At 40.4% G+C, this 25,356-nt stretch overlaps 1 protein-coding gene across 12 annotated transcripts in view; it reads left to right on the forward strand.

Annotated features, from left to right (window-relative positions):
- Positions 1–25,356, forward strand: part of PLEKHG1 (pleckstrin homology and RhoGEF domain containing G1) — a 131,580-nt gene that overhangs the window by 67,345 nt on the left and 38,879 nt on the right. For 11 of the 12 annotated variants that reach the window (XM_022559149.3, XM_089922146.1, XM_089922141.1 and 8 more), the window contains 2 exons: positions 5,165–5,265; positions 18,214–18,283. In XM_022559149.3, the coding sequence (XP_022414857.2) occupies positions 5,165–5,265; positions 18,214–18,283 (171 nt within the window). The remainder of the gene's footprint in view (positions 1–5,164; positions 5,266–18,213; positions 18,284–25,356) is intronic. The other variant, XM_089922145.1, reaches the window with a different exon arrangement.

Below are 25,356 nucleotides of genomic sequence, written 5' to 3' on the forward strand. Positions count from 1 at the left end.
GGGAAAGTGCGTGAGTGGGGATGCGGGCAGGGCCCTGTGACTGTGAACCCATCGTGTCCCTCGTGATGCTCCTGAAGGGCGGCATTTGTGCAGAAGGCAACAGCTGGAAAAAGAAACTCGTAATTCTTCTCCAAGCTTCTCTAACAAGAGCAGAATGAGCAACCCTGAGCCACATGAAGACCTACCATGTGGATGCGCGAGGCCAAAAGATATGCCCTGTCTCCTTTTTACCGTGAACCCCCAGAGATGTCTTCAAGCGTTTGATGTGGGTGTGAGGCAGTCCAGTGCAGGTCTCAGTCAGCTGGAAAGGCCGAGAACCGCCCTGCCAAGGCCTCTGCGGGTTAGCTTTCCCTCACCAGCCACCTGGGAAAGAAACTCGGGAGGATGAAAGCCGGTGGAGACTTCTCCCCAGAGGAAGCCCCCAGCTCTCTCCAAGCTGCAGCCAACGGGACAAGGAGACGAGGGGGCTGGCAGTGTCCTTGCTGAGAGCCGGGAGAACAGCACCTTCCTCCTCGGAGCTGAAGGTGAGAGAAGAGACTCCCTTCTTCTGAAAGCTGTCTGCTTTGACTGGCCCCTTTCTCCCGGTCTCCACATCTAAGTAAATATAGCTCCACTCTGTGGAACTTGTGGAGGACTGGCTCCCGTCTTACCTGCGCTGCTGTCCGGGTCTAACTGGCCTCCAAACTGGCAGTTTTATAGCTAATGTTCTATTTCCTGATGCTGGGATGATCTTTGGTCTCATGGCATCTGTCAGTGGCTGCCTCCACCTAAGAGCACAGAAGGTTCTCCATGATCAAGCCTCTCCTGACTGTAGCCTCTCTCACTTTGCAGCCCCACTCCAGGGTCTGTGTACATGCGCATGTCCTGCTTCCTCAGCCCATCTCAGCTCCTTTTATTTTATTTTGTTTTATTTTATTGGCCACGCCATGTGGCATGTGGGATCTCAGTTCCCCGACCAGGGATCAAACCCAAGCCCCCTGCACTGGAAGCGTGGCGTCTTAACCAGTGGACCACCAGGGAAGCCCCTCAGCTCCTTTTAGTGTCCTAACTGCACCCTGCATTTCGTTACCATGTGCCCCTTTACTCTTTTCAACCTTCCTGGGTGTTGTGTCTCCTTCTAGTTTCTCTCTGTTCTAACCCCTGGTCATCCTTAAAGATTCAACTCCACCATCACCTTCTCTAGAAGACTTCTCCCTGACCTGGAATTGCCCACTTCCTCCTCTGCCTTCTCCCACGTGCTGAATATTTATCAGTCATGCTGCCTAGACACTGTATTGTACTTATTTGTTTATACTTGTCTTTCAACTACACAGGGAACTCCTTGGGGGAAGGGATCATGTTTTATTCATTTTATTTAATTCCTAGCTTGTAAAACAGAACCTGGCATGCATTCTTATGACCTCAAAAAGAGGAGGGAAGGAGGGTTTGTATGAATAAATGTGAATGTGCTTTTTAAACTGTAAATTGACACACAAATGTAAGTTATTGTAGTATCAACAGCATCCCAATGTAATACATGAAATTTGGAGACAGGTTTTATATATACAAATGATTACTTTCTAGTAAAGGTGGATGAGTTGGAGAAACCAAAGAAGATGCATCCTCCAAAATAAAGACCAAAAATCTTACACAGGAGTTATAACAAAGGGCTTAGAATTTGGAAGTGCTAACACAAAAACCAGACCAGAAAAAGGAAGCCAAAGAGATAGAATTTTGAAACCTGAGCAAGAGGACTTAAGAACAGAACATTTTCTTCATTTTGTTTCTACAATGTATGTTCAAGAAGGATATAGAGTAGAAAAAATATTAAGTACCGATCTAAATAAATCTTTTCTTGTGGTTTATCTTCATTTTCATATTAAACAGATTACAATTTTAAACGTTATTTTAGAGGAAAAAAGGGAGACAGGCACGGGGGTATTAGCTTAATTCTTTCAGGGCATCTTAAAGAAATAAAGCGAGCTACCGAGGACATTTGAGTTTGAATTCTGTCCCAGTTCTGGAAGCATCCTTTCTCCAGCATCTCTGCCGGACTGTTGTCTAGACCAGACCTTCTCAAACTATCTGTGATGAGGGACAAGCACGCGTGTGTGTGTGTTTTCCTATTGGCCACACACTGACACTTTTGTAAAACACCACAAAAAATGAATTACTAGAAAAACAAAATAGAAGATATCAGACATGCAAAATACAAGCCCAAATTTATCATTAGATTCAACAAATATCATTCTGTCAAAATGCTATAAAAGTTTCTACATGCTTTCTCTCAAGTTCTGCACTTATCTATCTTGTAGATCAGTAACAGTTTGCAAACTGGCTCCTGTCCGTTTATCATACTTCAAATAGCACCGAATTCAACTTTACTTGGATATTTTCAATAACAGACATCACAGGAATGAAAAAGTTATCGAAAAGAGGGCACATGTGTACAAATCTTACAGTGGTGGAGCTGTTGATGAGAAAAATACTTTAGGTAAAATTTATAGTAGTATAGTAAAAATTTTTTCAAATGGTGTAACGCTGTTTTTTGTTATCTCCTCCCTACCCTTCTCAAAATTGAGTGAATTCTTTGATCCTCTTGGAGAATAATTGTTTTCGGCACAGAAGTTTTAAATTTATCTTTCATTGTTAACTGTAGGGTAACCATAGGTGCTGACATCAAGCCAATAAAATTAAAAAGCAGCGTGACAGGCTCTAATAAATTTCATTGGTGTCTTTACTCTGTCATTTGAGCACAGAATGAACTATTATCACTGAGCTTCAAACCTCTCATTTTGGCTTCAGATAATTACAGCTGCTAATGCAGTGCATGCTACAGTAGTTTTCAGTAACTGGTTTACGGTTAAAGTATCATATTTAAAAGACTTAATTATGATCAGTGGGGGAACACGTTGTGGCCATATGGCTTTGATCTGTTTTCTAGAGTGGCCTGCAAAAATCTGGACTCCTAACGATCTATTTTCTCAACGATTTCAGAAAACAAGCAGCGTTTAAAATCTAGTTCCTCTACCACGGACTCTGGGGTTTTGAAACTCATTTGGAGATGGGCCATCCTCTGTTGGAAGTGGGCCATGGTTCTTTGTGTCTCACCCCAGATGAAATTCTTCAACCCCCTTAACTCAGTCTTTCCATGACATGAAGAATTTAGTATCAGGTTTCTGCAAAATGAACCAGCTTTGCATTTGAAGTGAGAAAAAGGATTCTTCCTTTTCTCCTTAAACCCCGTTGCGGCTGGCCAGGTGAATCTGGAATGTATGTGTCATCTACGTCCCAATCTTCACACTGCTGTTCGGTGTGGATCACGCCTGCCAGTATCTTTCTGTTTCACTTTTCGATTTCGTATTCATCTATAACCTTTGTTTTACCTTCTTAATTTTGCATGTGACGTGTCCTTTTAAAATGTTGATCAAAGTATTAAACAACTATCAAATATAAGCATTCAATGCAGATAAATATTAGCCCATCTCTTTGTGCCACGTGTAATTTTATGAAACTATCAAGGAATACATTTTTTTTTTTTGAGGAAGCCTAAGTTAGATTTATACTTGTTCAAAATGCACTCTTCAATTCTAGCCTTCTTTAGCATTTCTTATTTGGGCGTTATCTCTACAGCCTATACAGATCCATAAGCTCCTTATGACGGTTCTGCTCATAAAAGTAAGGAGGCTGGGTCTTGCTCTTGTGGTTTTTAATGACAATTACACTTAAACCTTGGGAGTCTAATTTCTTATTGAGATGACCACTTTCTGAAGAAGAAAAGATGTTACCACCAACCTTGTTAAAACATAAAAAGGCTTATGAACATTGGTTCCTGCATGACCATGATTTTAGCAATAAAGAACCAGAATGGTAAGTTATATGACGCAGTCTGTGAACCATGCTACGGAGACAGTTCCTGACGAAGCCTGGCCTGTTTTTCATTTGAGGAACATGAAGGGCATGAGAGGGTGGCTGTGGCTTATTAAAAGACAAAAGCAACAATTATCTGATGGTTCTTACATTTCAGCTTCTCGTTTCACTAGTTGCGCTTAAACAGTATTGTGTTTGCGATTGGCCATCGGAATGTGGTTGAGTGCTGGGATTTTCACGGTCTGGCTGACTTTTCCCAGGGTGACTTCCCCAGTGCTGCAGAACCCTGGGTGACGTTTGGTGGAGAGCCATACTGCATTGTTCAGCCCAGGGCGGAGAACTGTATTTATTTTTGATTTTACGTTATTTCAGCTGTTTTCACTTTTTTCTTTATTGTTTTCTTGCCTCCTACAGAGTTCTCTTTTCAAGCCTGGCTGGGGGAAGGGGGACACTCAGTTATGGACTCAGCACACAGCGTGGAGAGCAGATTTCCCCTCTCTCAGCAGTTCAAATAGCTTCTAAGCCACATCCATTTAACCCACTGTGGGTCTGAGCCCACGTTAGCTCCATGGGGAGCTGTTTCCATGTTAAAATATATAAAATCCTTTCAAGCTGACTGTGGCTTCTTAACATGGCCTATTGGATAGCATAAGTGAGTGACATGCTTATTTTATTTTAAAAAGTTTTTTTTAATGATCTGGTATTTGAGGATAATTTAGTTCTAGACTTTAGCAGCTGATCGCTTTCTGACTTAAAAGGTTATGTTTAAAACAGCTGTATCACATTTCAGAATTTTTTCTTTTGCTATACCACATGGCTTGTAGGATTTTAGTTCCATGACCAGCGATTGAACCCGGGCCATGGCAATGAAAGTGCTGCGTCCTAACCACTGGACTGCCAGCGAATTCCCAAATTTCAGAATTTTTATTTCTGGTTTCCCACTGTATGAATTTTAGAGTCTCTTTTTATCACATAAATCAGTCAAGGAGACAGCAGGCAATGTTGTATGCCAAAACTCTGACTCTGTTAGTAACTGTGGTCATTATATTATGCATCTAGGGAAGCACTAGTACATTTTGGGCGTAGGTATGTCCATGTACATACACTCTTTCTCCTTGCTCAAACTCCCTGTTCTATAAGTAGGGAAGTATTTCATTATTAATAAAAGAGAGATTCTGCCTTCTCACGGTAGAGTTAATGAGCACATTAGTATAATAATTACTTGTAACAGATATGAGAGATTCCTCATGCATAACTAAAGATGGCTTGAAAAAGGACAGGAGTGTTTAAGACATTCTTCTCATTGATTCCACAGGATTACCTTGAGTGCATCAGGGACCAAACGAAACTTCCTCTGGGGGCGGAAGAAAGATCAGCCCTTTTTGGAAACATACAGGATATCTACCACTTTAATAGGTAAGCTAATCCTCAAAAGATGGTTCTCACGTAAGAACATTATGAATTTTTCTCAAATGAATGTGGCCTAAGAAAACTTACTTGAAATCCCTGATTTGACTTCATAGATTTTTGTGGCCTATCATGCCGTGAAACCTTCTACCTGGAAACATCCTTGTTTGTATATGAGTCTCACATTTATCCAAAATCCCATCCCACCCCATCCTCCTGGCTCAGAGAAGAGACCTATTCACCCTGACAGAGCAGAGGCATCTTTCTTCCGCAATAGAGCATGAACAGGGCATCCAAAAATATATGCTCGCTTGGTCTCCAGCAACCCCACCTCCGCTGGATTTTCTAAACATTTTCTTCTGCCTAGGGAATGGGCAGGAGGGAGTAAACACACAATAAATACTTTAATCATAACAGATATTAATTCATATTAATTAATAGTTAAAATTTACAATGCTTAGTTCAAACATGTATTGAGTACCTGCTGTGTAGCAGGCAGTGGGCTTAGAAAAGTATCATAGTAAACAAGGCAGACAGGGAGCCGAAGGGGATGGGCCAGGCAAATCAGTTCTTACAATGTATCGTGGTACTTCTTGGAAGACCAGGTAGTAGGCAGGTAAAGAGCATAGACTGGTTTGCAACATCTCTGGGTTTGCATGCCAGCTGAGCCATGTATATATTCTTTGGGGAATTTTAAACAGAATACAGATGGTCCCCGACTTATGATGGTTCACCTCGTTATTTGACTGACTGTACGATGGTGTGAAAGCAAGATGTGTTCAGTAGAAACTGTACTTCAAATTTTGAATTTTGATTTTTTCCCGGGCAGTGAGCTGCAGCTTCCAGTCAGGCACGCCATCACGAGGGTAAACAACCAATACACTTACAACCATTTTGTTTTTTACTTTCAATAGAGTATTCAGTAAATTGCATGAGATAGTCAGCACTTTAGTATAAAAGAGGCTCCGTGTTCAATGATTTTGCCCAACTGTAGGCTAATGTAAGTGTTCTGAGCACATTTAAGGTAGGCGAAGCTCAGCTTTCGTGTTTGGTAGGTTAAGTGTATTTTAATGCATTTCCAAGTTATGACATTTTCAACCTACAGTGGGTTTATTGGGGCATAACCCCATCATAATTCGAGAAAGATCTGTAGAATGTACCTAACTCCCTCATTTCAAGTCTTTGCTCAAAACTTCCTCTCTTAATGATGTTAACCCGGCACCCAAGCACACACCTTACCTGCTTACTTTTTCTTTTTCTCCTGGCATTTAGCAATTTCTAACATACTCTGTGATTGAGTTTTATGTCTGTTGTTTCCTTCCTCCCCACCCCCACATACAGAATGCTCCCTGAGGGCAGGGATCTAACAGTTTTGTTACTACCCAAGTGCCTTAAGCGGAGTTTGGCTCCTGGGACCCTCCAAACTTTTGTGGAATAAAGAAACAAGTGGAAACAATAGGAATATCTACCTCATGGTTATTGTGAAGCTTCAGTGAGCTGAGGTACTTCATGTGCCACACTCAATGCCAGAGTAAACAGCACAATGTTAACCAGTGATGATGACGTCGATCTTATTAGAGTAAAATCATCTTATAAAGTTCTACAATGCCCCATCATTGGGTGACTCAAGCATAGCACAAATTATAAATCCTTCCCCTCTTTGCGCACTGAAGCTGGTGTATGTGAGCTCCTTGAGGGTAGGATCCACATCTCCTTTGCCATCCCTAACATCCATGTGGATTCCTAACACCTAGCCCAAGCCTGGCCTCTGGGAGACATGTTTGAATTACATCAACTCATCCCTTAATTTTGAAAGCCTGGGATATGAAAAAGGCCAGTGTTGCAACACCTCTTTTCATCTGACTCAGTAGACTTTGAAAACCAACTTGCACGTTCCAAGATAGTGGTTCTCAACCCAGGCTGCACACTGGAATCATCTGGGAAGGATCGTGTGTGTGTGTGTGTGTGTGTGTGTGTGTGTGTCTGTGTGTGGGGTTTTTTTGTTTTTTGTTTTTATTATGATGACTGCTACTCCTAGAAGTTCTGATTAGAACTTCTAGGTCTAGGGTGGGACCACGGCATCAGGATTTTGTAAAAGGTCCTCAGATGTTTGTAATGTGCAGCCATGGTTGAGAAACACTGTCTAGATAAAATAAACACAATAATAAGAAAATAGAGAAAGGGCATTAAAAAATTGAAATAGGGGGAATTCCCTGGCAGTCCAGCAGTTAGGACTCCACGCCCTCACTGCCAAGGGCCCAGGTTTCATCCCTGGTTGGGGAACTAAGATCCCACAAGCCACGTGGTAAAGCCAAAAAACAAAAAAAATGAATTTGGGGAATTTAGAGTCTGTGTGTCCATTAGTAACATGCTGGTATGTTAACAAGTAACGAGCAGGCTTCCATTTAGCAGTCGCTGAGGTTAAAAATCCAGGAGCCCCTGAGTGGCTTCTCCGCCCAGATCCCACCAATGGCACAGTAACCCGGGAAGAGGAACAAGGCCTAGATGCTGGGAGGCCCTGGCGTAAGCCTTCTGGTGGTTTGGCTGTAAGTCGACTGTAATGACTGCTTCTCTAGGGCTTGCTTCTTGCCCGAGGCCATGCAGCTCTATGTGCATTATCACTTTATGCAAGTCTGGGCTTCTCTGACTGCAAACCCCAGGCATCAAGTGGCATGCCGTCCTGCCAGGGTAGAGCCCTGCGTTTCAGGTCTTGGTTTATGCCATAGTCCAGGAAAGGGTTTCTACTCCCCGGCGTTTACATCTTCATGTGTTTCCTAATTTAAAGGAAGATAAGAGTGAAGTAGCCCCCGATGTCAACCAAAAGGGACCTTGGCTGCAAAAGCTGGAAGACTGAGAAGATCTTTATATGCCTGAGTTGCTTCTCTCTCTGTTCTCTTCTCTCTTTGGTGTTCTCTGAATGAGGAAGTCAGAGGTGACTAGAATAAACCTGAGTCAGGATGATGATATATGTGGCATCAGTGCAGTGACACAATTCATGGGACCGTGTTCATGCCTATCCCTTTTGTAGATCACATTTTTATATATCCTGAACATGCATTGTCTCATTTAATCCTCTTAACAGCTCTGAGGTAGATAAGATGCAAAAATATATACACATTGATTAGACACAGGAATCTGTGTAGAAAGTCCATTGCTCAAGGACATAGAGCTAGAAATCCAACCTAGCCTACTTTGAACACACCTGGTTTTGTCAAACCTCAACTGGTATTCTCACTATTTTTTAATTCTTTTCAAGAACATCTCCCTGTTTAACTTTTACAGTTGAATTGTCTGTACTGTTTTGTCCCTATTCACTTTTATTTCCTTTCTCTTAAATCTGGACTCTAAATTTAGAGCTCAAGTGTCTTTGCTATTATACTTGATTAAATAAGAGTATTGATATGACTTTTTATGTTAATGCCTCTTATGAATCCTCTATTCTATACCTTACTTCAGCTGATTTCAAAGATACAGCTATCTGGCAAATCTATGGTTAAGGCTTGAAATAATTTTAAAGTTTCTGTTATTAGTTCAGGTCCGGGTTTCTCAACATAATATAATACTATTGTGCCCAACTAAGCAAGATTTAAAACTCTAAAATTAAAGAGGGCAAAAAGAAAATGGGTTTATTTTGGCCTGGAAAATTCAGCTGATTAGATTTTGTTTTTTAGGAAATATTCCCAAAATACAGGAAAGCATAGAGTACTATGATAAACACCCATGGAGCACCCTCACTCTATCAAGGCCTTCCTTTGTGCCATATTTGCTTTAGAAATTCTTTTTTTTTAAATTTATTTATTTATGGCTGCTTTGGGTCTTCATTGCTATGCATGGGCTTTCTCTAGTTGCGGCGAGCAGGGGCTACTCTTCCTTGTGGTGTGTGGGCTTTTCTTTGCAGCGGCTTCACTTGTTGCAGAGCACGGGCTCTAGGCGCAGCACGCAGGCTTCAGTAGTTGTGGCACATGGGCTCAGTAGTTGTGGCTCGTGGACTCTAGAGCACAGGCTCAGTAGTCGTGGCACAGGGGCTTAGTTGCTGCGCATCATGTGGGATCTTCCTGGACCAGGGATCGAACCCATACCCCCTGCATTGGCAGGCGGATTCTTAACCACTGTGTCACCAGGGAAGTCCCTGCTTTAGAAATTCTTGAAAGCATAAAGGCATTACAAATAATGCTGAGTCCCCTGATATACCCCTCCCAATTGCATCCCGCTCTGTGGAGAATGGCACAGTGATGTGCTGGTGTACCAGTTCTCCAGGGTGAGGACAAGGGAGGGGGAATCTGGGATTTACAGTGTTTGCCAGTTTCTCTGGTGTAAACACACCCATCACTGCAGATTAAAGCTGCTAAGAAGACATCACTGAACATGGAATTAGGAAGAGATGTACAGAATTGGCTCAGAAAAGCCAGTACAATCTGGCTCAAAATACCACTATAACTATAACTGCTATCCAAGACTTGGTGTTTCATTCCCAAGTATGATCTTTGTTGCCATGACTATGTATGTAAGTACTTATTTAAAATACAGGGCTTCCCTGATGGCTCAGTGGCTAAGAATCCACCTGCCAATGCAGGGGACATGGGTTTGATCCCTGGTCCGGGAAGATCCCACATGCCGTGGAACAACTAAGCCCATGTGCCACAACTACTGAGCCTGCACTCTAGAGCCTGTGAGCCACAACTACTGAGCCCACGTGCCACAACTACTGAAGCCCGTGCACCTAGAGCCCGTGTTCCGCAACAAGAGAAGCCACCGCAACGAGAAGCCCACGCACCGCAAGAAAGAGTAGCCCCCGCTCGCTGCAACTAGAGAAAGCCCACGCACAGCAATGAAGACCCAGCACAGCCAAAAATAAATAAATAAAAATTAAAAAAAATAAAATACATAGCATGCTTTAACTTATTTCAAACATGGCACAAATCGTGTCAACCTTTTAGAAGTTTTTTTCACTCAACGTTGCCTTTGAGATTTATAGCTCTACTTTGCTTATTTTAACTGTGATATAATATTCCATTGGGGGATACATTACCTTGCATTTTGCCAATTGCAGTTAAGACTAAGCCTCTTTTCTTGTTTTTTTGGCCACTTTGATTTCTTCTGTGAATTTCTGGTTTATACCCATTGATCATTTTTCTGTAAGGATGTTTCTTTTTCTTTTCTTTTTTTAAGTACCTATACCTATTTATTTATTTGGTTGCACTTAGTTGCAGCAGGTGGGCTCCTTAGTTGTGGCATGTGAACCCTTAGTTGCGGCATGCATGTGGGATCTAGTTCCCTGACCAGGGACAGAGCCCAGGCCCCCTGCATTGGGAGTGAGGAGTCTTAATCACTGCACCACCAGGGAAGTCCCAGGATGTTTCTTTTTCTTAGGGTTGTATAGGAGTTCTTGATGAATTCTCCCTGGAGGTCGTTGTGGATTATGTGAGTTGTAATCCTCCCTTAGTATGAGACTTGTCTTTTAACTTTAATTATGGTTTCTTTAAAAATAAGTTGTAAAATTCATAAGTTTGACTACTCTAAGTAAATATAATATTTATAGTATGTGGATTTTGTGTTTGTTTAAAAGATTACCTCCTACTCTCAGTTCATAAATATACTCTATATTTTTCCTAAAAGTCTTAAAATTTTGCTTTTCACTTATGTCCTTAATCTAACTAAAATTGATGCAAGTATGGTTTGTGGTAGGAAATCCAAATCCTTATTTTCATATGGCTAGCTGATAGTCCCACCACCGTAGGCTGAAAAGTACATCCTTTATATGCCGATTTGTAGTTCCACATTCCTCCTAGGTGAAGTTTATGTGTATGTATGGTCCTGTTTCTGGGCTCTGTGTTTTGTATTGTTGGTCTCTTTGTCCATCTTTACTCCATACCACATTGTCTTAATTATTAAATCCACATTGCTCTTCTTCAACAATGGCCTAGCATTTCTTAACTCTTTGCACTGCCAAGTGATTTTTTTTGTTTTGTTTTGTTTTTTTGTTTTTTTGTTTTTGCGGTACACGGGCCTCTCACTGTTGTGGCCTCTCCCGTTGCGGAGCACAGGCTCCAGACGTGCAGGCTCAGCGGCCATGGCTCACGGGCCCAGCCGCTCCACGGCATGTGGGATCTTCCCGGACCGGGGCACGAACCCGTGTCCCCTGCATTGGCAGGCGGACTCTCAACCACTGCGCCACCAGGGAAGCCCCGATTTTTTTTTTTTTTTGCATTAGTTTGTCAAGTTCCATGAAAAACTCTGTTGGGACTTTTATTGGAATTCGATTTAATTTTTAGATTAATTTTGGCAGAATCGACATCTTCGCAATATTGTCATCCTATCTGTAAAAATATCTCATCAATCAAGCTTTTCTAAAATGCCCTATAATCATGTTTTATAGTTTCTCCATCACATTCACACATGTGACTTTTAAAAATTTATTCTTTTTTATGTTATTTTTGACTAGAGTAATTCTTCTATTTTTAAATTAGCCATTATTGTCATGTAGGAATGCTTTTAATTTTTATATGTTGATACTATATCCAACTAACTTTCTAAACTGTCCCATCAGTTCTATTAATGGTTTATAGATCCTTTTGGATTTTCTGTGTAGACAGTAGTGTCTGAAAATAAGGAGAATTTTTTGTCTTCCTTTACAGTTCTTCTACCCCTTATGTTTTTTTCTTGTCTTACTGCTTTGGGTAAGTCTTTCCATACAACGTTGATTAGATGTTGGCATCCTTATCTTTTTTCTGACATTAGCAGGAATGCTTTAACTGTTTACCATTAAGTATGATGTTTGTTCCAAGACTTAGATAGACACTTCTTTCTATTTTGCTAAGATTTTAGTGTGAATGAAAATCGAATTTTATTGAATACATAATCATCCTGTAAGAAAATTAGCATATGATTTTTCTCCTATTCATAATGTGGCAAATTATATTAATAGGCCTTCTGATTTGAATCATGTATACACTACTAGAATAAACCCTACCTGGCCATAATGTTTCATGTATTTATGCATAATGAGTTTGATTTGTATTTTTTTAAGAACTTTTTAATGTATGTTCATAAATGACAGTAGTGTATAATTTCTTTCCTTGTACTGTCTTTTTTTTAAGATACTTTTCTTTTCTTATTTTAATGTTATCTGTTTTTAAATTAAATTTATTTATTTATTTAGTTTTGGCTGCATTGGGTCTTCGTTGCTGCATGCAGGCTTCCTCTAGTTGCACTGAGCAGGGGCTACTCTTCGTTGCGGTGCACAGGCTTCTCATTGTGGTGGCTTCTCTTGTTGCGGAGCATGGGCTCTAGGCATACGGGCTTCAGTAGCTGTGGCATACGGGCTCAGTAGTTGTGGCTCGTGGGCTCTAGAGCACAGACTCAGTAGTTGTGGCGCATGGACTTAGTTGCTCCACGGCATGTGGGATCTTCCCGGACCAGGGCTTGAACCCGTGTTCCCTGCATTGGCAGGCAGATTCTTAATCACTGCACCACCAGAGAAGTCCCCCTTGTACTGTCTTTGTTCGGTTTTGGCATATTACTAGATTCAGATTGTTATTTCACAAAATCTTCCAACGTGAAGTGTTTTGGAATACAGTTGAGATTTCATTTTTGCTTTCCTTTTTATAGCCAAATCTTTCTCTCATAATCCCTTTAACAGCCTGGAAATTTAAGACTCTGGTTTGGTGTCTGGAAGAAATTCCCAAACGGTCAGGAAACAAGCTTTGTCCAAGAAACCACTTTCCCCATTTTAACTTGCCCCTAAACTCCCAAAACTTGGTTTTTTTTTTAACTGCATATGAAAGAAGAGATGTCAGTTGTTTTTACACAGCATCCCTCTCTTGGGATACAGAGGAGTTATCTAAACAGTAATTTGAATCTTTCTTTAATGATGAAGAGTGAGGAAGCAGAGACCATTCCTCTATACTGGAGTTCTATTTTTAAATTATTTTTTAGCAAGTTAAAATCATAAGCTCTCTTCCTTCCTCAAAAGATGAGAGTAAAATTTTTTTCCTTCAACCCTTTCTCTTTATTCAGTATACCTATGTTGAGTCACTACTGTGTTTAAAACACTGGGCTAAGTCTAGTAGTACAAAGATGAATGACATCATTGTGTAGCAGAGGCAACAAGTCATATAATCAGGGAATGAACAAAATGCTTTGAGAACGCTGAGGAACAAGCAATTAATTTTGTCTGAGGGGCTAGTAAAAGCATCACAGAGCAAGTAACTTATGTCTTAAGAGAAAAACATTATTTGGGCCATGCTTTTTTTCTCCTTTGAAATGTAATTTAGAGAGCAAATCATGGGATACATACAACAATAAGGCAGGGAAAGGTGGGGGCAATTATCATTTCTTTTAATGCCTTTTCACACCACCAAAACGTCTTCAACTACTGCACAATGGTAGAAATATATTTTTACCTGCAGGCTTTCTTCTTGTAGACTTTTCAAGACCAGTGCTAATGTATCAGTGAAATTAACGGAGCATTTGGTACTATTAACCTCACCCCATTTTCTATTCCCTCATGCATGTGTGCCTCTGGATGCAAACAAGTTAAAATGCCAACTGACCTAGTTGGGTGGGTGGGAAAAGGAAGTGGTGCTTAGAGTCTATTGCACACTGGAAGGGGAGAGGCCCTTTTCCTGAATCTGGCTCAGTGTAAGGCAATAGAATCTTCAAGGTCGTATTACAATTTCTGACTTCAAGTCCACATCAGTGGTCAGAGAAAGTCTTACCTGGAATATGTTCTGTAAAAGAGAACTGTGTTTCCTCTAACTGCCCATCCAAACAAGGGACTTGAACTCAAGTAAGAAATCTTATTTTCTTTTTCATAATCCTACTCAAAAAGGAGGAGATATTTGGAACAGTTGCTCTGGGAAAAGGGAAAATACCCCAGACCTGAAGGTAGAATGATTCTAATTTTAGCTTTGAGTACAAAACACAATCTGTGAGTCACTCCTTCCTTCTACTGTACTTGTAAAGTTGTTCATTAGTTACACTGATGCAATGAGAAACCTAGTCCCCACCCCATTAGGCTGTAAGTCTAGAATGACAGTCTGTTTCTAGTCTTTATGGAGTCCCTGATCTCCCACATTTCATGGCCCCATCTGAGTTCCCATAGTACATGATGTATTATTTTATGTTTAGTCGTCTTCCGTATCTCCCACACTCCCCGTTGTTCACCAAACACCAGCCAGTGGCTTCCTTTCTACACCTCACGTAAGAACACACCATGTTCATTCTGTCCTTAGACTCACTGTCAATTTCTTAAATGACTTTCTCTTCCAACCTCCCCCAAACTCAGATATCACCTCCTCAGAGAACATTCCATGACTGCCTCAATGCTCCTCCACCACCACCCAGCCTCAGTTGCTCTCTACCACGTTGTCCTCTTTATTTCCTTCCTAACACAGTACAATATCTTATTCTGTTGGGTTTCTCTTGTTTTTCAGTAAAACCAATACTTTACTGTTTTTTCACATAAACATTCTTATTAAGCAATATTGTACTATGGTGTGTAAGTTTCTATTGGTAAAAGAACGAAATCTCATTTAGTTTCTTTTTTTTAAATTTTATGTTATTATAATAAGAGCACTTAACATGAGATCTATGCTCTTAAATTTTTAAGTGTTCAATACGTTATTGTTAACTGAGCTACAATGTGGTACAGCAGGTTCAACCTGTTTAGCTGAAACTTTATGCCTGTTAATTAGCAACTCCTTCATTTACTCTTACCCCCAACCCCTGCTAACCACCATTCTACTGTCTGATTCTATGAGTGTGACTATTTTAGATTTCTCACGTAAGTGGAATCATGTACCATTTGTCCTTCTGTGACTGGATTATTTCACTTAGCATAATGTCAGGGTTCTTCCATGTTGTCACAGAATTTCTTCTTTTTTAAGGCTAAATAATATTTCATTGTATATATATATATATATATATATATATATATATATATATATACCACATTTTCTTTATTCATCTTTATCCATTCACGGACATTTAGGTTATATCCACATTTTAGCTATTGTGAATACTTCTGCAATGAACATGGTAGTGCTGATATCTCTTCAAGATTTTGATTTCAATTTTTGTAGATAAATACCCCAAAGTTGGATTGCTGGATCATATGGTAGTTTTACTTTTAATTTTTTGGAGAACCTCCATACTGCTTTCCATAGTGGCTGCACCATTTTGCATTCCTATCAACAGTGTACAAGAGTTCCAATTCCTCACATCCTTGCCAACATTTGTTGTCTTTTGTTTGATACTGTGTTGTTTATTTCTTCGGTTATTAACACTTATCGCTCCTGATCAGAACACCACAGGACAGAGCCTTTGTCCATGTTCTTTACCCCATCACCTCAGTGCCTATAGCAGTGCCTGACACACAAGGCTTTCAGTAATTACTATGTTGAATGGAGAACAAACAGGGTGGTTGGCCAACTGTATCCGGATGATTGCTCTGAGGACAGAGCTTGAAAGAAATCCAACTACTTCCTCCTCGCTGTTTCTATTATTTTAGAAAAGGGTTGTGAAGGAAAGCGGACCAAATGATTCACACAAGGCCTTCCAGGTAGGCAGTACGAGGTTGAAGACACTGTGATGCAGAGTCTAGCCCTCAGCTTTCTTGAGTCAATCAGGAAACAAATCTTTCAATAGATGTGTTTATCATAGAGTGTGGGACTGGGATTCAAAAGCCCTGATACTAACCCCAGCTATGCCATTAATTAGTAGCTGTATGACCTAAGGTAAGCCACCTCCCTTTTATGAGTCATGGTTTTCTCACCTTAAAATTAAGGGGTAGGACTGGAAGGCATCTGGGCTTCCTCCCAGCTCGGGTTGTTGAGCAATGAAGGCCGTTCACTTATAGGTGAGCCGTACTAGAGCCTGGGTGGGTCCCCTGAGACACTCCCTCCTACCAGGAGATTCAATCTGGAGATGAAATTAAAGCTCAAAGGGTAGCTTGATGAGTGTAACATAGAGAACACAGGGAGTTAAATACTGTCAAGGAGTATTTCTATTAAGCCTTGAGAAGTAACATGACGGATTCTGCTCAAAATTCTTCTGTGCTCAGAAAGAGGATTTATATTGAAAGACCTGGATACAAAACCTATATCCAGGGCACTCCATCCTCCAGTAATGGAAAACACTGGTCCAGATATGTTGCTTCCTTGGCTGTTCTTTTTCTTTGATCTTTTCTCTTACTTCATCCAATATTTAGATTCTAATGATTAGATTTCAACTGTCTTTAATTTAATCACACCCATCTTTCTATAAAAGATATTGATACAAATATCAGAACTATATTTAAACAAAACAAAAATAATCTTACAGATGGTATGTTTTTATAGGAATATTAGGAAAGAATGTTTGAAATTGGGACTATTCTGAAATAATGCACTGGTAAAGTTCCTTTCAGAGTACCAGATAGATGCATCAATGGATTTTAATGTAACAGGATATAGTATATAATGGTTTCAGACTCCAACAAACCTCTAAGAAACTACCATTTGTTGAGTTTCAGTGTCTTATCAAAGAAAGATATACACACTCACCTAAAAGGCTATTAAAATACTCCTCCCTTTTCCAATGACATATTTGTGTGTACAACATGGTTGTACAAGAAAGGAAATGTAGTTATGGTACGCTCCAAGGCTGAGCTGAGAATAATATTTACATAGTCTTTAAAGTGTAAACTCTGGGGACTTCCCTGGTTGCACAGTGGTTAAGACTCCGTGCTCCCAATGCAGGGGGCCCACGTTCGATCCCTGGTCAGGGAACTAGATCCCCCATGCATGCCGCAACCGGGAGTTCACATGCCACAACCAAGGAGCCCACTGGCCTCAACTAAGGAGCATGCCTGCTGCAACCAAGACCCAGTGCAACCAAATAAATAAAATAAATATTAAAAAAAGTGTAAACTCTGACTTTTAATCTAATTAAATTTCATAACAGAGCTTGTTGAGAAGATGGGAGGAAAGGAAGCTGGGGAAATTACGGAGTAAATATCTAAAACAAAAAGAATGAAAATGCATTACCAGCATGTTTGGAAACAGGGGTACATACAGCAGAAACAGCTAGGAGTTGAAAGTGTTTCTGGGCAGTGGCAGTCGAGAATGGGAAACAAAAAGCAAGAAAGTGTAGAACTATTTTTATCATAATTCCTGTAGAACTGTTTAACCTTTTATTAAATATGTAATACACAGCTAATTAAAATAAACACTTAACATATCAAAGTACATATCAATCCAAGTTATATGGAGTGCAATTTGGAAATGTGTTAACATTTAAACTGAGAATGCCTGATGACCCAGCAATCCCATTTATAGAATTGTATCCAGCCATGGGAGATCAGTTAAATTAACGATGCTACGTCCACACGGTGAAATATTATGCAGTTAGTTACTTAAAATAATGAATCATTAAAAATAATATAGATTTTCATCTGAAGAAAGAGATTTCCTCCCCTGGCATATCTTTCCTTTAGAGCAGTATCTCCATGTATAGTGTTATATTTGTCAGTGTGATTTTTCACTGAAGGTCTGACTCTTCCAGTGGATTCCAAGCTCCAAGAGACCAGGAATCATATCTCACTTGGCTCACTGGTGTGTTTGTTCTTAGTGCTTTGCACAGTATCTGTTACCTGGAAAGCTATTGGATGAATGAGTGAGTATGTGTGAGCATGCATACAGATGTTGACAAACTTCTAGAAGACTGAAACCGTTAGGTAGGGCTTATCTCTGGGTGGGAGAGTTACAGGTCAAACCTGTGTTTACACCCCTGCTCCACCACGACCTTGGGCAAGTCCCTTATCTAAGCCTTGGATATAATGACAAGAGGTCCTCAGTTATCCAATTAAATACGATTCCTTGTAAATGCCATATAAATGTTTAAACTTCTAAGTTATTTAAAATGTCCTCAACCCTCAGACCACAACCTAATACATTCTGGCTTTTATTTTTTTATTAGTGAACTTCTGCAAGACTTGGAAAACTGTGAAAATGATCCTGTGGCCATAGCAGAATGCTTTGTGTCCAAGGTAAGCAGGGTTCATCTCTCTGAGCCAACCAAGACAGAGACAGAGCACACATTGTTTTCATTTTAAGGTTAAAATGACCATTGTGTTCCATATTGGCTGAGGTTCACCACTAATCTCTCTCACTCTGAGGGGTTTTTTTCTCCCCACTAGCTAGGGAAAAAAAAATACAAAACACAGTTCCCAGTAAGTTAGGAAATGCTAATAACTTAGTAGTCGTCCTAGAACTTGTATAGTAGCTAAATGATGTTACATATCTTTCCTAGGAAAAACTTTAATCTTGGGAAGAGGAGAGTCCAGATTAGAGAAATGTTGGAAAAATAAGTACATATACAATACCACTAGACCAGTTACAAAAATCTGTTAGAATATAAATAGTATTTATATATATATGGCACTAGCCTAGTCATTAGGGGGATAAAGAGAGCAGAATTAATCTCCTGCATCTTAAAAATGCACTCTAATTTTCCTACATTTTTCTTAAGTTGCACTGATGGTTTAGAAAAACACAAGGAAAGGATTTGAATTTTAAATCTTAAACGACAGTTTATATTCTGTACCCAGATAAGAGAGAGAATTCTGAAACTTACAAGGGGATCCTTTACAATAGCGGTCCCCAACCTTTTTGGCACCAGGAACCCGTTTCATGGAAGACAGTTTTTCCGTGGCGTTTGGAGGGGGCATGTTTCAGGCGGTGATGCGAGCAATGGGGAGCGATGGTCAGCGGCAGGTGAAGCTTCGCTCGCTCTCCCGCCGCTCGCCTCCTGCTGTGCGGCTGGGTTCCTAACAGGCCGCGGACCGGTACTGCCCCGCAGCCCAGGGATTGGGGACCCCTGCTTGACAACATTACTTTCTCGACATACTACCTACTGTATATAGAATCTTACGTTTCTCTTAAAATTTCAACAGCTTTTGTTTAGAAAACCTCTAGCAGAAATTGTTTTTGCAGTAAAACTTCATGGGATTTTTGCAGTTGTGGTTTCAAATGTACAAAGGTTGAAACAAAGTTCATGACTGTGCTTTGGGGTAGCCCAGAGTTAGCACCTCATTTAGAATCCTGAAGTCCAGCGTGAACTTGGAGATGTCCTGCCAGCCTGACTGGGCTCTGAGGTTGTTCCACGGGGTCATTTCTGATGATCCAATGGTTTTGAATCCAAACATAACACTCTAGGCTCTACTCAAGTGTGGTTCCTGACTTTGTGGGTGCGAGTGTTTGTGCCCACACGTACACAATTCTTTTCACAAGCGGCCTGTGTTATAGTGAATTCTCCTGCAGGGCGGGAATTCGGAAAAGAGAAGGAAAACGAAAGAGGAAGAAATGGGTAAAAAGATATGCTGAGTATATCAAAGAAGCTGTGTTACAATCACCACAGCACATAAACAACATAGAAGCTTTTGGAAACATTGGGGCTTTTACTGGTAACTGTAATCGCACGTTGATTAAAGCTGGTCCAGCGTACGCTTAGCTCTGGCCTAATTATTCACATAAAAGTTTGTTGATGTGCCAGGTTGCCAGCTCCCAAATCTGATTTCTCATTGTGATATTGCCAAGTTTAATTAGAAGACTGACTATAGCGCTCCATGCTCTGGTGTGTGAGCCGGGAATCGCGAGGGAGTGTGGGGTCTGGCACAGCCTGCTTCTTACTCAGCACCCTGAAATTTGGAAGATGTTACACTTCTGACACACAGCCAGCTGCTCACCTCTGGGGAGGAATGGAAAATTGCTTTAATTGAGAGGCCGTTAATGAAAGAGGTAAAGCTGGTGGCTGCCATCTGCTTTTATCTGAGTCACTGGGGCTTCCACAGAGAGTCATCTTTGACCTTGCTTTTGTGGTATGGAGAGGCGACAGCACGAGGGGAATACAGGACTTCTTACCTGCTGCTGCCCATAAAAGAGCAACAGGAGCTGTTGTTGTTGAAGCCATTCTCGCGAGGGATGGGAAAAGTCCTTACCAGGCAGACGGAGCTCTCTCCCAGCTCAGTGTTTCTCCGCTCTTAGGACTCTGGAAACACCTGGAACAGGTTTCCTTGGTCTCCTGCCTTCACCTCCACTCTCATTTCCATCCCTTATCATGACTGTCAGCCAGGCTGACCCTGGGAGGAATTTAGGAGGGAGACGAAGTTCGTCTTCAGAGACCCAGCCTCCCCTTAACCTCCTCCTCTCCCCTGATGCGCGGCCCCCTCCCCACTGGAGCCTTTCTCTCTTCAGTGCCAGGCACCACCACCACTTACTGAAATGATCCTCAAGAAAGTGCTGGTGTCAGATATTGGTGTGATTTGAGTGCATTCAAGTCAGTGTCACCTTACCCCTATGCTATGTACATAGTAAGCCTTTCTCATGGTGTCCTGTGAATAGTACTCAGGAATCAATGAGTGAGTGTGTGTGTGTGTGTGTGTGTGTGTGTGTGAAAAGGAGAGAGGTGGGGTGGGGAGAAATTGACCTTATGGCAGAAGAGACCCTAAAATCATACAGATTTCTATACTCTGGTTATTCATTCAATAAACATTCAGATCCCCTGTGTGTTCGATTGGCCAGCCGTGACTATCATGTTTTGGTTCTTTCATAATTAAATGTCTCATTTTGACATCATCTCTAATTGCAACTTGAAAGAGTTGAATAACCAGAAGAAAATATCTATTTTTGTATAATTTCTTGTGTGTCTTTGCCTTCTTTCTCCCTAAATACTTCTGAAAACGACTTGTGTGCATATATCCTAAGAAATAGGTGTTTAGGGAATTAACTAACTAGGAGTTATTGACTTTTGTGTAAAGCCATTATTTGAATTGTCCACGGAGCTTATAAATCTAAGATCCAATATGCATTTGCTTCTGTATTAAGAATATGTCAGTGATTTAAATCAAAACTGTCTAAGGTAGGAATAGAGCCATGATGTCACAAAATGCACAGAAATTCAGTTGTGCAGAAGCCTTGCGGCTTTATTAGGGTAGGTGTGTGTAGGTCACATAGATGATGTAATTTTAATATGTCTTCATTGAGGCCATGGTGTTTAAGTTTGGTATTCCATATGATCCTAAAAGTCCTTAAATTTGAGGAAATCAGCCTGATAATTGTTCAATCCCAGGCTGAGTGCAGCAGGAGGCCGGAAAGGAGCAAGAAGCTGAAAGCCTGTGAGCAAACCCAGGGAAAGGCTCTAGCTTGGTGTTCATTTCCTAGAAGACCTTGGGCAAATCACTTTGCCCTTCTTATCGCTGGAGCCGGGTGGGACACTCCAGTGCCTTCAGGAGCTGAACAGGTGAACACAGTGCATGAATGGGCCCAGGTGGAGGCCAGAGCCATCGAGGTACTCATGTCTCAGGGACAGAAATGTTACCTGAAACTAGGCCCAGGGCCAGTGGATCTAATGCTTTTTCAAGAGAAGCCAGAAATCAAGATATTTTTATCTTCTAACTTTTTGAATTTGGCAATTAATTTAGATTTTTTTTTTAAATACTATGCTTAAAATTTTGGCAGCTTACTAGGTTGGCAAGGCCGTGGGGAAACAGACACTCCTGTAATTGTGGGAAAACAAAATAGACCCTGTGGAGGAGAATTTGGCTATATCTAGCCAAATTACATGTGAATTCACCCTTTATTCTAGCAATCCTACTTCCAGAAATCTATTCCAAAGATATAGTGACAGAAACTCAACAAAGGTGATGCTATGCTTTGTAGTACTAATTGTTACAATTTATAAATCTGTACAGTATATAGAAATCAATATTTTATATAAGTATAGGTACATATGCATATATAAATATATGTATAGAACTATATAATATATGGAAGGAACCCAAATGTCCACAAAACAAAAAGCTGGTTGAATAAACTATGGTATATCCACGTAATAGAATAGTACAAAGCACAATAGAATAGTACAAGTAAAGAATATCTCTGTATACTACTAGAAAGGGGATGGGGTGGGGAGTATAGCACTGCTGTTCTCAGAGTGTAGTCTCTGGGCCAGCAGCAGCGGCATCATACAGGAGCTTGTTAGAAAGCAGATTCTCGGGCCCCACCCAAACCTACTAAAGCAGAAACTCTAGGGGTGCAGCCCAGTAATCTGTGTTTTAATAAGCCCTCGAGGTAATTCTAATACTCAAGTTTGAGAATCACGGGCATAGCTTGTTTTTATTTATTCAGAAATAGGGGAGGTTATACCTATAAGTAAATGTGTATGTTTAAAAAAAATTTTTAAGGATAAACTGTAAGATTAAAACTTGGTTCCTGATGGGGAAGGGAGGGAATAGTCTAGAATGGGAAAGATTAGAAGCCAGACATCTTTAAATGTACATTTCCTTGGAGAGTTGACTTTGAAACCATATATCTATTTTACATAGTTATAAACCAGAGTTAAAGTTTAAAACAGTCTTCAAAGCACAGGGAGATCAGCTGGGTATTTTGTGACCACCTAGAGGGGTGGGATAGGGAGGGAGGGAGGGAGTCACAAGAGGGAAGAGATATGGGAACATATGTATATGTATAACTGATTCACTTTGTTATAAAGCAGAAACTAACATTGTAAAGCAATTATACTCCAATAAAGATGTTAAAAAATGAAATTAAATTAAAAATAAAATAAATTAAAAAAAATTTTTTTTAATTGAAAGCAAAATGAAACAATGAGTCTAATTGCATATCCAGATTGTGGCATGACCACACAGAGGAAATTCCAATCAATTGAAAACTATGCTATGGACAAAATACAACAAATACACCCTTAACTGTTTTCAGTAATGATATCATATATAATGGTGTTGGTATTGTTATTCTGGGATTATTGTGTATATTGTGGGATAAAGCAAATGAATATTTACATTTGTGTCACTGAGAACTGGAATTGGCAAGAGAAAGAAAATACAGAGTAAGAATGAGGCTAATTAAAAACACTGTAGTCCTGAATCTGAATTACAAGAATTAGTATGAACTAAGTATGTATTTTAGCTTTACAAAAATACCATATTCCTAGCTTTGTCCACTGAAAAGGCCTAGGAATACTAATTAACCTAGTAGTAAGAGCATCCCTAAAACTCAGATTGTGGTTTCCACATACTACTTCCTACCTAAAGGAATCAGGGCTCTGCGAAGAATGAGTGTAGGGAAGTAAATATACAAGAGAGTCTGGAACATCTTGTCATATCAGAAAACAAGGAAGCAGCTGGAGGCTGTAGGTCAACGAATACTCAAGAAGAGGCTCCTACTGGGCAAAGATGGGATCATTTGAGCATCGGTAAAGATAACTAACTGAAAACAACTGAAAATCATCAAATATGTTTATATTCATGAAATCACAGTGATATATATGTATATAAAATAAAAAACCCAAGCCCTTTGCAGGATGTTAGAGAACCGAGGCATTATTTTGAAAATCAAGGAAAAGAATCAAGCATTTATCCTGCCTTTCCCATACAAACCACAAACTGCAGGGTAACCAGTCTAAGGCAGTTCCTTTTTTGGAAAGATTTTGGCTAATAAATGAAGACAGAATCGTAGAATAGAAATATCACCATGTTGTAACCCCTCATGAATGTAGAATAGAAATATCACCATGTTGTAACCCCTCATGAATTAACAGATCTAAGCAGTAATTACCAATGGTTATTTTTTTTAATAAATTTATTTTATTTATTTATTTTTGGCTGCGTTGGGTCTTCGTTGCTGCGTGCAGGCTTTCTCTAGTTGCGGCAAGCAGGGGCTACTCTTCGTTGTGGCACGCGGGCTTCTCATTGTGGTGGCTTCTCATCGCAGAGTATGGGCTCTAGGTGCGTGGGCTCAGTAGTTGTGGCTCGTGGGCTCTAAAGCGCAGGCGCAGTAGTTGTGGCGCCTGGGCTTAGCTGCTCTGCAGCGTGTGGGATCCTCCCGGACCAGGGCTCGAACCCGTGTCCCCTGCATTGGCAGGCGGACTCTCAACCACTGCACCATCAGGGAAGCCCACCAATTAACATCACAGAAAGAGAGAACCAGACATCATATGCCTCCCGATTTAAGTGTAGTCTAACCTATGATGTACTCGGGCCAAATTATGAAACCTAAATCTGATCAAACCTCTCCTAAACCACAAAGAGGAGGACAGGGGAACACAGTAAAGGAAGCCATAGGGATGTGATCAGCAAACTGAGAGTGTGGGAGACTCTGCAGGACAAACCATCTGGTTTTTCTTCAACTTAATTGCAAGGGGAAAATAAGAGGGGGAATTTATAGATTAGAAGGGACTTAAGAGATATCAACAATATCAAGTTGCTGTGTGTGGGTGTTATTTGGATTCCAAAGCAAACAGCAAACTATAATTTAAAAAAAGAAAATAGGAATACTGATGACAAACCCTCATGATAGTATGGAGTTATTTATTTATTTTACATTTTATTGAAGTATAGTTGATTTGTAATGTTGTGTTTAATTTCTGCTGTACAGCAAAGTGACTCAGTTATACATATATCTGTTCTTTTCATATTCTTTTCCATTATGGTTTATCACAAGATATTGAATATTTAGTTCCCTGTGCTATACAGCAGGACCTTTTTCTTTATCTATCCTGTATGTAATAGTTTGCATCTGCTAATCCCAACCTCTCAGTCCTTCCCATGGAATTACGTAAATATGATAATAGCATTGCGGTGATGCTTCTTTTTAAAAGTCCTCCTATTAAAGATATATCCTTTTTTTTTCTAAACATCTTTATTGGAGTATAATTGCTTTACAATGGTGTGTTAGTTTCTGCTGTATAACGAAGTGAATCAGCTATATGTATACATATATCCCCCTATCCCCTCCCTCTTGTGTCTCCCTCCCACCCTCCCTATCCCATCCCTCTAGGTGGTCACAAAGCACTGAGCTGATCTCCCTGTGCTATGCGGCTGCTTCCCACTAGCTATCTATTTTACAGTTGGTAGTGTATACATGTCCATGCCACTCTCTCACTTCGTCCCAGCTTACCCTTTCCCCTCCCCGTGTCCTCAAGTCCATTCTCTATGTCTGCGTCTTTATTCCTGTCCTGCCCCTAGGTTCTTCATGACCTTTTTTTTTCTTTTTTTGTATAAGTGAAATGATATTATGTCTAGAATTTGTTGATGAGGGAACC

This window comes from Delphinapterus leucas, chromosome 12 (assembly GCF_059928025.1).
Source record: "Delphinapterus leucas isolate spDelLeu-1000000601 "Yukka" chromosome 12, BTC_Dleu_Yukka2, whole genome shotgun sequence".
Taxonomy (NCBI): domain Eukaryota; kingdom Metazoa; phylum Chordata; class Mammalia; order Artiodactyla; family Monodontidae; genus Delphinapterus; species Delphinapterus leucas.